Genomic DNA, 13,231 nt, shown 5'->3' on the forward strand with positions numbered 1-13,231 from the left:
ATACACTTACATCATATCCACTATTGCGAATACCGCGTCTCTGTCTTTCACGTGTAACTAGAAGGTCCATTTCAGTTTCTCCTGGACTAGGACTGTTCAAAGATTGTCTGCTTCGGTAAACTGAGGTTTTTGTTTGTTGCCTATAGAAAAAGGAAACATTTACATGTGAATAAAACAGGACAAAACATTAGTAAATCACTGTGATATTTAGCCTACATTGATTTATGAACAATTATTAGTGAGTTATATTTTAATAATTTACTCCTATATATATCAATTCAAAATGTACAGCATCATCTAAGCAATCTCTGAATCAAGTTATACACTGTTTCTGATGGTAGAAACCTGGGTGTAAACTGGATATTGCCTTGTGAATATGTATACAAATCTACAATTTTAAACTGACATAACTATCTATGTCTACATTCATAGAAGGTAATAATCATAATAACCCAAGTTAAATTAGCTGACTATTCAGTTAAGTGACAACTCAATCCAAACCCCTAGTCTAAAACCAAATATTGTAAATAGGATTGGGTTTTATTATATCCATTTACTGGTGAAATGAAGTCCACCAGTCCAGAGCATTATAGACTTCCTCAGGTAGATGTGAGGGGTTGCAAGAGAACAGATAGCAGATAATCTCCTTTTGAATGAAAATCCATTCAAACGATGTTGGATACTGCCCACAATCTAAATTAAATTGGCATCTGATAAATATTAATTCAATAAACAAAACAACAGAAAATTAACTGAACTGTGCTTTATCTCCGTGCCTATCAGATTGGCTAATTGATCATGGGACCCACAGATTGATTATCTGTTACACAGTAACCATAACAAAATATTCAATAAAAACAAAGCTTTTAAAATTGTATAAAGGAAAGAATTGAAGCTCATTAAGGAATTTAATTCTAACAAAATGACTCCTGTGTACTTTAAATATCACATATTAGAAGAATTTAACAGATTATGTATAACATATTGTACCACCTTCACAGACTGTACATTCTTCTTCAAGGCATTTCTCTGATTTTCTATTGAATTTGATTGCATGTCTTTCTTCCACGCTTGAAGCAGCAAAATATGTGAACGTAGAACATAGAATACAGCGTAAGAATTGGAAGGGACCTCAAATGTCATCTAGCCCAACCCCCTGCTCAAGCAGGAGACCCTATGCCATTTCAGACAAATGGCTGTCCAGTCCTTTCTTGAAAGCCTCCAGCAATGGGGCCTCCACAAATATTGAAGGCAAGCTATTCAACTGATTGGTGTTCTCACTGTTAGCAAATTTCTCCTTAATTCTAGGTTGCTTCTTTCCTTAATTAGTTTGCTTATCTTGCCTTCTGGTGCTTTGGAAAATAGTCTGACCCCCCTCATCTTTGTGGCAGCCCTTCAAGTATTGGAACACTGCTGTCATGTCTCCTTTAGTCCTTCTTTTCACTTGACTAGACATACCCAATTCCTGCAACCATTCTTCATATGTGCTTATATTCATATGTGCTTTGTATTTTGCTCACAGTTCTCATTATCTTTTATATTTTAGAGAAAGGTTTTTAGAAACCATTAAAGTTCTAAGTAAATGTGAAACATTTGAGAATTGGTTGGATCAAAAGCAATATATCCAAATAAATAGCTATATTTAATTTGCAACTTTTAGCTGATTTCAAGAAAATTAGTCAAGCCACCTACAAAAGAATCAAGTTAACTGAACCAACTAGCAGAACTTAGCCGTAATCAAAAGGAAGACGACAGAGTGATTATCTACCACAATGGCATTTCTCTGTATCGGAGATTCTCAGAAGGACCTTTCCCTAGTTTACAAGATATTGAACCTGATGGAATTTTATTTGATGTCAAATGTGAGGTTATATCCACATTTAATCAAAATATTGTCAACTTGTAAATAACATGGAACATTATGAATTATACACAAAATATAATATTGATCAAGTTATTAAAGAAAATTATAACAGAAGCCCAGAGGTTAAGTTCAAAATGGAAGGTATGATTTCTGGTCTACACCACAGTTGAAGACTAATATGGGATATCCAGTCATCTTTGAAGTAGAGTTTGTTTATAACTTTTATGGTGAGAAGGCTTACTGTAGTTTTTCCCTATCTACTTCGAAAGGGAAAAGTTTACTGAAGAAAGCTTTTTATCTGATGAATGCTTTTTAATTCTTAAAAAAGTAAAAAGCTTACACCCCATTCTCAGCTCAAGTCAGTAACTTCAGTCTGGAAATACTAGTGGTCAGGGATTATGCTTTTTTTTTTAAATGCAAGATAATTTCTCACTTTGGCTTTTTTTTTTTTTAGGACGAAAGAAACATCTGGGATGAATAAATGAAAGAATTGTGAAGTTTGCTTTTACCCATTAATATAGTACAGTTTTACATGTTATGGAAACAAGTAAACAAGTATTTTCTTGCTAAAATATAAGTTTGGTAATTTACTATGGCAAACAGTGAGCATGTTCCATGCACATTGGAAGTGATGTTACCTATTACCTGGCCTTGGAATACAGGAGCTATATAATTTTTCATTACAGCTTTAATCAAAACTCATGTCTGGATGAGCTGACATGAACATAACATAATAGAAAAGAACCTTCAAATTCTATATATAAATGAGAAGTAAATGATTCAAAAAGATTCCTGAACCAGAATAATTTCCTTTGCTCTGAAGACTGTTAATCAAATGAATATAACATTACTAAAACTACTAAAATACATAGGTTCTAAAACCTCTTAATTATGTTTCAATACTTATTGAAATTTTAAACAAGATAATATAATTTTATTGCTAAAAATAAGAGTACTGGCAATAGATGAATTCAAAATTTATTTGCTTTCATGGTCACTGCTTTGTAATGTAACCAAATTGAAATTTAACAGAATAGCATCAATAAAATTCCAGACAGCAGCAGAGACTGTGCTAATACCCCTAAACAGCAATAGTGATCAAACAGAATTCTACTACTTTCCTGAAGTAGAAAGGGTATTTCTGAGATATCTGTTAAAGGCAGAGAATAACATTATTGTGATGGTGCTTTGTGATGCCTGGAGGTTAAAAGTACTGTAATTAAACTTTGTACCATATGTGAATATAAAGGACATTAGAAAATGTGCACAATCAATTCAATTTCTCTCAGAGGTCAAGGGTAGATATCCTCTTATATAAGTGTACTATTGAATTTCTGTCAGAAAGGCAGAAGGCAAGGAATCAAATCTGCTTAATATAAAAGTTCAACTAAGTGTTATATGGAATATACACTGCTCAAAAAAATAAAGGGAACACTTAAACAACACAATGTAACTCCAAGTCAATCACATTTCTGTGATATCAAACTGTCCACCTAGGTAGCAACACTGATTGACAATCAATTTCACATGCTGTTGTGCAAATGGAATAGACAACAGGTGGAAAGCATAGGCAGTTAGCAAGATATCCCCAATGAAGGAGTGGTTCTGCAGGTCGTGACCACAGACCACTTCTCAGTTCCTATGCTTTCTGGCTGATGGTTTGGTCACTTTTGAATGCTGGCGGTGCTTTCACTCTAGTGGTAGCATGAGACGGAGTCTACAACCCACACAAGTGGCTCAGGTAGTGCAGCTCATCCAGGATGGCACATCAATGCGAGCTGTGGCAAGGTTTGCTGTGTCTTGTCAGCATAGTGTCCAGAGCATGGAGGCACTACCAGGAGACAGGCCAGTACATCAGGAGACATGGAGGAGGCCGTAGGAGGGCAACAACCCAGCATCAGGACCGCTACCTCCGCCTTTGTGCAAGGAGGGACAGGAGGAGCACTGCCAGAGCCCTGCCAAATGACCTCCAGCGGGCCACAAATGTGCATGCAGCTGCTCAAACGGTCAGAAACAGACTCCATGAGGGTGGTATGAGGGCCCGACATCCACAGGTGGGGGTTGTGCTTACAGCCCAACACCGTACAGGACGTTTGGCATTTGCCAGAGAACACCAAGATTGGCAAATTCGCCACTGGTGCCCTGTGCCCTTCACAGATGAAAGCAGGTTCACACTGAGCACATGTGACAGACGTGACAGGGTCTGGAGATGCCGTGGAGAACGTTCTGCTGCCTGCAACATCCTCCAGCATGACCAGTTTGGCAGTGGGTCACTACTTGTGGCATTTCTTTAGGGGGCCGCACAGCCCTCCATGTGCTCACCAGAGGTAGCCTGACTGCCATTAGGTACCAAGATGAGATCCTCAGACCCCTTGTGAGACCATATGCTGGTGCGGTTGGCCCTGGGTTCCTCCTAATGCAAGACAATGCTAGACCTCATGTGGCTGGAGTGTGTCAGCAGTTCCTGCAAGACAAAGGCATTGATGCTATGGACTGGCCCGCCCGTTTCCCAGACCTGAATGCAATTGAGCACATCTGGGACATCATGTCTCGCTCCATCCACCAATGCCATGTTGCACCACACACACACTACTGAGCCTCATTTTGACTTGTTTTAAGGACATTACATCAAAGTTGGATCAGCCTGTAGTGTTTTTTTCCACTTTAATTTTGAGTGTAACTCCAAATCCAGACCTCCATGGGTTGCTAAATTTGATTTCCATTGATAATTTTTGCGTGATTTTGTTGTCAGCACATTCAACTATGTAATGAACAAAGTATTTAATAAGAATATTTCATTCATCAGGCATGATATTTCCCCTCAGAAAAAAATCGGGGCGGCCAAAGAAATCGGCCGCCCGCCCGCCTTAGCCCGCCTGCCCCTCGCACCGACCGCCGCTCGCCTCAGCCGCCCCGCGCACGCGCCACACTCCCACCACTGCCCGACTACCGCCGCTATCCCGCCGCTCGCCCGCCCGCCCGCTCGCCGGGGCGATTCAGCATCGAATTCCGATTTTAATCGGAAAAAATATCATGCCTGATTCATTCAGATCTAGGATGTCTTATTTTTGTGTTCCCTTTATTTTTTTGAGCACTGTATTATTGACTATCTGACTACTAAGAAAGGACCCTCTAACATATCTATACTGTGTATTTTTGAAATATGGAGTTACTTTGTAGTTGTGTAGCATTTAAATCAAATTAATAAATAAGTAATAGAACAAACACTGTCTTATTTCTCTTTATCGAGGTTAAACAGTCATGGCACTTCATATTACTCTGAATTAGTAAACTTACTGAAGGTGACGGTAATTAATTGTGCAGATATATCCTCATTTTGCACATATTGAGAGGTATATCTTTATGTTAAAACATAACAGTTTTCAACAAATACAAACAGATTCCAATTTGAGAACCTGAGAATCCAACTGTCAAAACATCCCAAGAATAGACAGTTCACTGTTTCTTCTACTCTTCTCCAGGTAGGATGAAAAGAAGCAAAAAAATAAAATAAAAAAAAATACAAGCATTCTGAGATCACAAAAGTATAATCAGTACATTACTACACAGGGCAGAAACCAGATCCGATCTAAATTCTTTAAATCTCACATTTAAAAATTATCAATCTATCATCTCACATCCCATGAGAGAAACTGGATGAAACACAGATCAAACATTACTTCCAATAAAAGTAATTGAAAATTTTATTTCATAAGCATTTAGACAGATGGAGCGGTCCTTTGTAGCAGTTTGTCCTGAAAGTGCCATAATACTTAAAATACTGGATATATAGCACAAAAGACGATAACTTTACACACAATGAACAATATATAGTTATGTTAACAATTTAGTGAACATCAACTTCAACTATAGCAACAATAGGATGACCACATTATTGTTTCTATTATTGTATTGCATCTCCCAACAGCCAAGCAATAAATACCACCCTTTATTTGAATTCTCTTAAAAATCTCCTAAAAATAAATTACTGTGTTGGGAGCCTCAAATGATTCCTCCAAAACCCCTAACAGATAACAGAACTTCATAAAAGAGCAAGAACAGAAAGACTAATTTATTTCCAATAACAAAAGCTTAAAATCAATAAAGTGCCAAGAAGACTTGTCTGATTAAGTCTCATAAATGTAGCTCTGCTTGATCAGAACTAAGTTGATCAATAATAATACTGTACTATAGGAAGCCCATATAATCTCAAACTTGATTTTATAGCTATTTTTAAACTGTAATTAACTACAGAATGAACTTTTAACAAATAAAAGAATTAAATTTTTATCTATATTCAGTATAGACAAATATATGTGTTTATGTATTTTGCAGCACTAAGAACAAGTACTAGAATTAATTCCCAACAAATAAGAATAATCTCAGTATTGGGACAGGATTTCAATGGGATCAAAAATAATAGTTTCAAGTGGAAACCTGGCTAAAGTTTGAAAATAACTGTTCCAACCAGTAAATCAAAATAAATGTCATTGATAAAAATTCCTGAAAGTGCTTTTTTATAAAAGCAAGCCTGAAAAGCTGGGATGACAGACCATCATGCAAAACAAACTCAAATTTTTCATAGTGTATTATAACCAAAACACTATGAGTCTCCTTAATTTTTATTTGCTAAGAATTATTTTGGCAAATGGGGATAGGTTATTAAAATGTTTTTCTGTTACTCTTATACATATAAGACAGCAGTAATGGGTTGGCACCAGTTGCACACTTAAGTGATTAAATAATTACACTGTTTTCAAAGAGATTATTAGGCATTCCTTGATTGAATTGTGAAACTATTAAGGGGAAGGGGGATAGAGGTACATTAAAACACTGATTATAATGAGCAGCAACCTTTGTGAAATTGTCTTGAGATTATAATTAGCTGAAATAGAGAAGGTTTAGTAATGAAGGAAGTATTAGTACTAACAACAGGCATAAGGACAGGGCTGGCCAAGGTCAACATGGAAAATAATGTAAGGATTTAAAGAATTGAACATATGGCGATAAATATTAAAGAGGACTGTAAAGGACTTGAGACCTAGTCTTTATACAATTTGCAACACCAATTTGTTTTTGGTGTAATGTTTACAAAACATACAAATAAATATTGATTTATAAAGATATGTCTGCATAAAGCAGTTTGTTGACAATTATTACAATTCAGAGTAATGAAAGAAAGAAAATACAGAACAAGAAATAGGAAAATCCATTCCCTTTCAAGATTATTAAAGTGTTTAGGTACAAAGAGCAAACATGTACTATCTATATATTTTGTCAAAGATTTTTTTAGCATCTAATGACAGGATTACGAATTGGTCATTTTTATTTAAATCTGTTAAATCTATCTAACTACCCTAATATTATCTGTTGTTTGTTAAGTTTATATAATCCCTATTTGATCATTCTTCATAACGAATGGTAACACTTGCTGTAATCTATTTGCTAACACTGCAATAAAAATCTTTGTGCCAACATAATCAATCAACTTGGAAGATAGCAGATTGCATATAATCTTTACCTGATTTTGTTATTTTTGTAATATAAATCTGATTAAATGCCTCTGATAATATTATCTGATCAAGTATTTCATCATACAATTTTGGCACCAAAAGATATATAAATATTTTATATCACTTTATAGGAAAAACATCCCCTTGCCATTTTTAAAATTATTTGTTTAATAGCTGCCTCCAATAGTGAGGTAAATAACAGTTGTTTTTGTGTATCAGCTAAGTGCAGTAAACTTATATTACTTTAAAAGTCCTCTATATCATCATGTGATATATTCTCTGGTTTACCATATAGTTCTGAGTAACAATTTAAAACACTAACAATTTCTATGTCTTGAATTTTTATATATCTCACATCTTTCACCTCTAAGAACTGCAATCATTGCCCTATCTTTCTTTTGCTTTAAACAAGTCTTCCTCTGTATTTATATATAACAGTACATGGGCATCTAACCATCTACGCCCAAAAATATTTCAATTCGTCTTTCAAATGATTTTCCTTCTTATTTTTAATCTTATTTTTCTATGATGCATAATCAATCATTCTACTTTGGTTATAAGATCTATATGCATCCCATTCAAAAATTTAGGCACTTGATGCCTCTGAATTCAAATCGAAGTGTTGCAAAGTCGTCACCTGGACAATTTTTCATTTCATTTCATACACAACAAAAAAATTATTTTGAATTTAACATTTAGCCTATACAGAAAAGGACAGTCTAGAACAGCATTTCGTTAGAGATATAAGAAGGATATTGCTTCTTTAAAACAGGTATTTCAACACTGTCCTATATTTAGTAAGTTTTGGGAGAAAATAGCAAAAGATATCAATGTAGCTACAAAATTAAAATTTTCAGAAGATAATCTTTCAATTAAATAACTAGTACATGGTACAACTGAGCAACATAAATGGATTCTTCAGCTAAAATACTCATAATGCAACATTGGAAATATAAATGTATAGCCCCATTTAATCAATGGACTGAAGATTTGATTACACTTGCTACTTATGACTGGATTTGTGATGACTCCCCTTGATGGTTTCCCAGATACCCCTCCAGATGTCAGCTTGGAGGAGGAGGATGAACCAGTTCTGGGCACATACGGAGAGGAGTCAATGGCTCCAAGAAGCCATCTGAGAGGAATTTGGCTGAAGCACAGCTCTGGCAAGGACAGCCCTGAGGCTTCAGATGGGGAAAGCATGCAGCTGCAGCTGATGGGTGATGGGGAATCTACCTTCTGCATCTGATCCAAGAACACGTAAGGTAGAGAAAAAGCAAGAGCAGTGAAGGCCAGCCTGATTCTTCATGAGGAGGCAGCCTCACCCTTCTTGATGGGCTGTACCAGAAGCTGGCTAGTTAGCACAGCAGACAGATGGAGGTGATGCTGGGAACATATTCATTTTCTAACTGTGTGTCTTCATTTTGGATCACGCCTTGTGAAGTCTGGACTTTTCTTGCCTTGTGAAACCTCTTGTGTTGTGGATTTAATTTTGCCTGCTGGGTTTATCCTGTTTGGGATACTTTCAAGTGCCTTTTGGACTCATTGGCCATTACTCTGTGGACTAGCATTGGTCTGCTTTTGGCTAGACTTAATTGAGACCGTTCTGGGTTTTTGGTGAAGGAAATTGCTGGGGAATATTAATAAACCCACTATACCTCCATTATGTACAGATGTGAGTGAGCAGGACAGCACAGTATTACATATAGATATAAACTTTGTATGGATAAATACAACAAAATATGGGACTCATATATACAAAATAATATCAGTTAAAAATGACAGCTATGTAAGTATATTAGAAATTAATACTCAAATGCAAATATGCACAGGTGTGTGTGTGTGTATAATGCTTACATTAGATAATTATTTATAGAATTATAACAGTTTATTGCAACAATAAATCATTTTTTAAGAACCGTATTTTTTAATTACAGGTAGTCCTTGTTTTACAACCAATTGCTTAGTAACCATTTGAAGTTACAATCTACTCGAAAAAGAAGACTTATGGCCTGGATCTGAAGTTGCAATGGTTGTCATCCCCTCCATGATCACACTTCAGGGCTTGGCAACATGGCTACATTTATGGCTGTTTGAAATGTCCCAGTCACATGGCCACATTTTACTTTCATTTTTCCACACAACTGCTTAACAACCATGGCTTTCACTTAATAACTATCTATTTTTCTAATTTCCACATAGGTGGTAACATAATATTATGCAAAACACATTGGAGGATTGTTACACATTTGATTTTTTCTAATTTTTTAGTCATGTTTCAATTACTTCATATTCTTTACACAGATTATATGAATCTATTCATTGTTCATTTATATTTCTACAGTAATCTGTATTAATTAAAAAAAAGCTTTCTATGTAATTCAGGAACTACTTTATCTTTTGCTATGCATGTTGGGTCTAACTCACAAGCTGTTAAACAGATCTCTATAACAGTGTTTTGCAGTATTATCACTACATTATAAAATGAAGATCTCCATTGACTAATACCCTGAAAACTGACTTTTATATTTTATTTTTTGCACCCTGTTTTTATTAATGCTATAACAGATTAAGAGAGAAATTATTTGGGCTGGGTCCTTAGTCCACTCTCAATAGTAGGAAACAACATAAATTTTTAGTTATAATCAACAGAAAAGATAGAACACTAACATCTTGCTACACTTTCATTACTTCAAAAATGATGCAACTAAAAATATGACAACTCATTCAACAGAGGATGGCACACCACAAAAACACTATTCATATGCAAATGAACTTGTCACTTCACATTAACACCTACCATATGACACCTAGACAGCAATTTGCACATTTTGTCTTTTTTATGGAACATGAAGATTAGTATGACAGTCTACAAATATACATCGAAAAGCTACTCACCTGTTTTTGGGCTCTACAAATGGAGAGGATCCATCTGTATCAGGATCCAGAATATGGTCTATTTCATTTTGTGTTTTTTCATACATCTGTTTTCTATCTGCCAAGCCCTTGTCAATTTGTGGGAAATCATAATAGCCTTTCCGCTTGGCTTTCAGTCGCAATTTGTTGCGATAGTGTTCTATATCAGACTTCTGTTTCAAGGCTTTGTTAATCTGACAATAAAATTTAAAAGGGAAAATATACAAATATACAAATTATGAGTTTTTAAGGTGACTAATTCTCTGAAACGACAAACACAGTGGAGTTCATTTGATCACACTATTGAGAAGTTTTTAATAATTATTTTTAAGGCTTTCAGATAAAGTGTGATGCTACACATAAATGTAGAGATCACTCAATCCTAATGAAGGCAGTAATTTCAGATCCATTGTTTATAGTAATCATTTAAAAATTGAAAAGAATACTGAATTAGTAACAGTTTAATGCTAACACTTAGGCAACCTTGGTCAAATTATATGGTTTAATGTATTTCTAATTAAACAAGCACACTCAATAAGTTACACAGTTGAATATGATATATTTCTGCAAATCTGAATGCATGCTTACTATTTATATGCTTCCATTTACTAATTCAAAATAAAAAATGAATATGGAAGACAAAGAGCATTTAGATGCCCTTTTAGTTAATTCCATTGTTTTTTTTTAAAAAAACTACAGAGCTGCTAACAAGCCTCAAATGGTGATTAGCTAGTTAGGCCTACAATTACCAGGTGAAGAGAATAATACTGATGAACAAATACTCTGCTCTTCTAACCTCTTATTGTTCCCTATTTTCAACAATCATGGACTCCTCTAAGCAACTGAACATTTGAAAAAAGAAAAAAGAAAATTTACTCTTAAAAGCCTAGGGAAGAATATTAAAAATCTCTTTAAAAAACTTTCAGTTATGTGAACATGATTAAGAAATGGAAGTTACATGCAGAAGAGAACCCACAGATCAAAGCAGATGAAAGTTTTAGCTGGAGAAGCTTATCTACATATCCACTGCATAGGAAAGGTGTCAGAATTCAATCAATTTCACCACAAAAATACGCTAAAACTTGTAAAGAAAACCCTGATAAACATGGAAGACTTGTTTATTTTATTCTATTTATTAATTAATTCAATTTATATAGCCATCCAGTCAACTCGGGATCGCCCATTTGGGGCTCTTAAGTGCTTTGGGCTTACTTGGAAACGAAAACTGCACTTTCATGTTCAATCACATAATATTGCCCTTAAGTGAAGCATTTGAAAAGAGTACTTTGACCAATAGTTGTCTTTTCAAATTACTAAAGAGAATTACAGAATTCTCTTTAATAAGATTTATTAAGGGGAAAGGGAAAGTGATAGAATTCCAGCAAATTCTTACCAACTATTTTCAATTTAAAGCTAATGTATCTCAGTATAGAATATGGTGATGGTAATAAGAATCTTTTTTCTCAGGATTCCCATTACCTTACATACATCAGAAAAGAGGCACTATCCTCACAGATAATAGGAACAATTGCAGATGATTGTTTACATAAGTCACTTGGATCTCTACAACCTAATGTCCCATAATCAATGAAACTAAAAGAAATAATAAAGCTTGGATAGTTCAGCAAGACAAGTCTGAAATGTATCTACAAATCAACTACAAAATATTTACAAGAAAGAAGGATAAAAGTTTGGAATGACATTCTTAGTCCCCTGATTTGAATATTAATTTAAATTTATAGAAGAATCCACAGAAGGATTTTTATAGAAGGAGACCCAAGAATATTTCTGAGCTAGAAGAATTCTGCAGGAAATAGTGAAGAAAAAATTCCAACAATTCCAAAAGAAAAAAAAAAATTTGAATTACATTTTTTTTTACATGTAACTATGTCAAAACTCAGTATCAGTAAATAACATTAGCGGTCTATGCCATATCCCAACATGGATGCTCAATGGAATGCATTGTAATATAACCACAGTCTAAACCATGCAATGTAGAACTGAATAGCTATGTGTTACTAGGCAGCTTTTTGTGTAACTTGAGGCTGTAAAGATACTGATTAAAGATTGTCAAATGACCTTATTACAGCAGAGGTGAAAAGAACAAATGTCAGGACAGTTTTGAAAGATTATTTAAGAATAAAGAAGAATAAAGAAGAATCTGATTACACATTCACATATCAAGGCATAGTTGAAGGGAATATAAACTTTATAGATGGTTGTTTAGGGGAAGAATAGATGCAGTAAAAATACAAACTTAACACTCCCCTTGAATGTCCTCTTTAAGCAAAACACTTTGACAAATGTACATAACCTGCAGTAAGTTTCATTATCCCTCTTATCCTCTTGTTTTCTTTTAACTTCCATACAGGGGAAACTGTTCACAATTATATGCAGTGATATATTCAGGCTTTCTTTCATAATTTAAAATATGACATCTATGGAAATTTTCATAATACTGTATAATCTTAAGTCAGAATTTCATATTCATTATCCAAAAGTTCTCTACATAAAAACTACATTGTTGATAGAGTAGTATGAGAATAAAATTACAGAAGCTTGCCATCCTTCCATTTCATCATCTAAAAATTGTTTTCCTTCTAAAAACTAATCTTTGTTTATGATTAGTTTTACTATGTGTAAAGATAAACAAAGAAAAATAATGCTAGTTCAGTTTCACCTATTTAATGGTGAAACTGATGCAGCATTATTTTTTCATTATATACATTTACACATATTTGATGCAATTATTCTGATGCAAGATTAATCTATGAGACATATATTTTTCCTTCCACTTGATACTATGTGTCAGGCTCTTGGTAACAGAAAACAAGATTCTCACAAAAGTTTTGCTTTAATTTATTGAAAGAGAAAAGAGATTAGATTAACAGAAAAATTCAGACAACTGGATACTTTCATTTTAATGCACAATTTATCT

The 13,231-nt window shown here is 34.4% G+C and overlaps 1 protein-coding gene across 2 annotated transcripts in view; it reads right to left on the reverse strand.

Annotated features, from left to right (window-relative positions):
- The window catches only part of KIAA1549L (KIAA1549 like), a 155,637-nt gene that overhangs the window by 30,071 nt on the left and 112,335 nt on the right, over positions 1-13,231 (reverse strand). For both annotated transcript variants that reach the window (XM_087951028.1, XM_026664635.2), the window contains exons 15-16: positions 10,276-10,487; positions 11-140 (exon numbers count right to left, since the gene is read on the reverse strand). In XM_087951028.1, coding sequence (XP_087807154.1) covers positions 11-140; positions 10,276-10,487 — 342 coding nt within the window. The remainder of the gene's footprint in view (positions 1-10; positions 141-10,275; positions 10,488-13,231) is intronic.

Source organism: Notechis scutatus, chromosome 1 (genome assembly GCF_049901735.1).
Source record: "Notechis scutatus isolate UNSWTSFEM ecotype Mainland chromosome 1, rNotScu1.2, whole genome shotgun sequence".
Lineage (NCBI taxonomy): Eukaryota > Metazoa > Chordata > Lepidosauria > Squamata > Elapidae > Notechis > Notechis scutatus.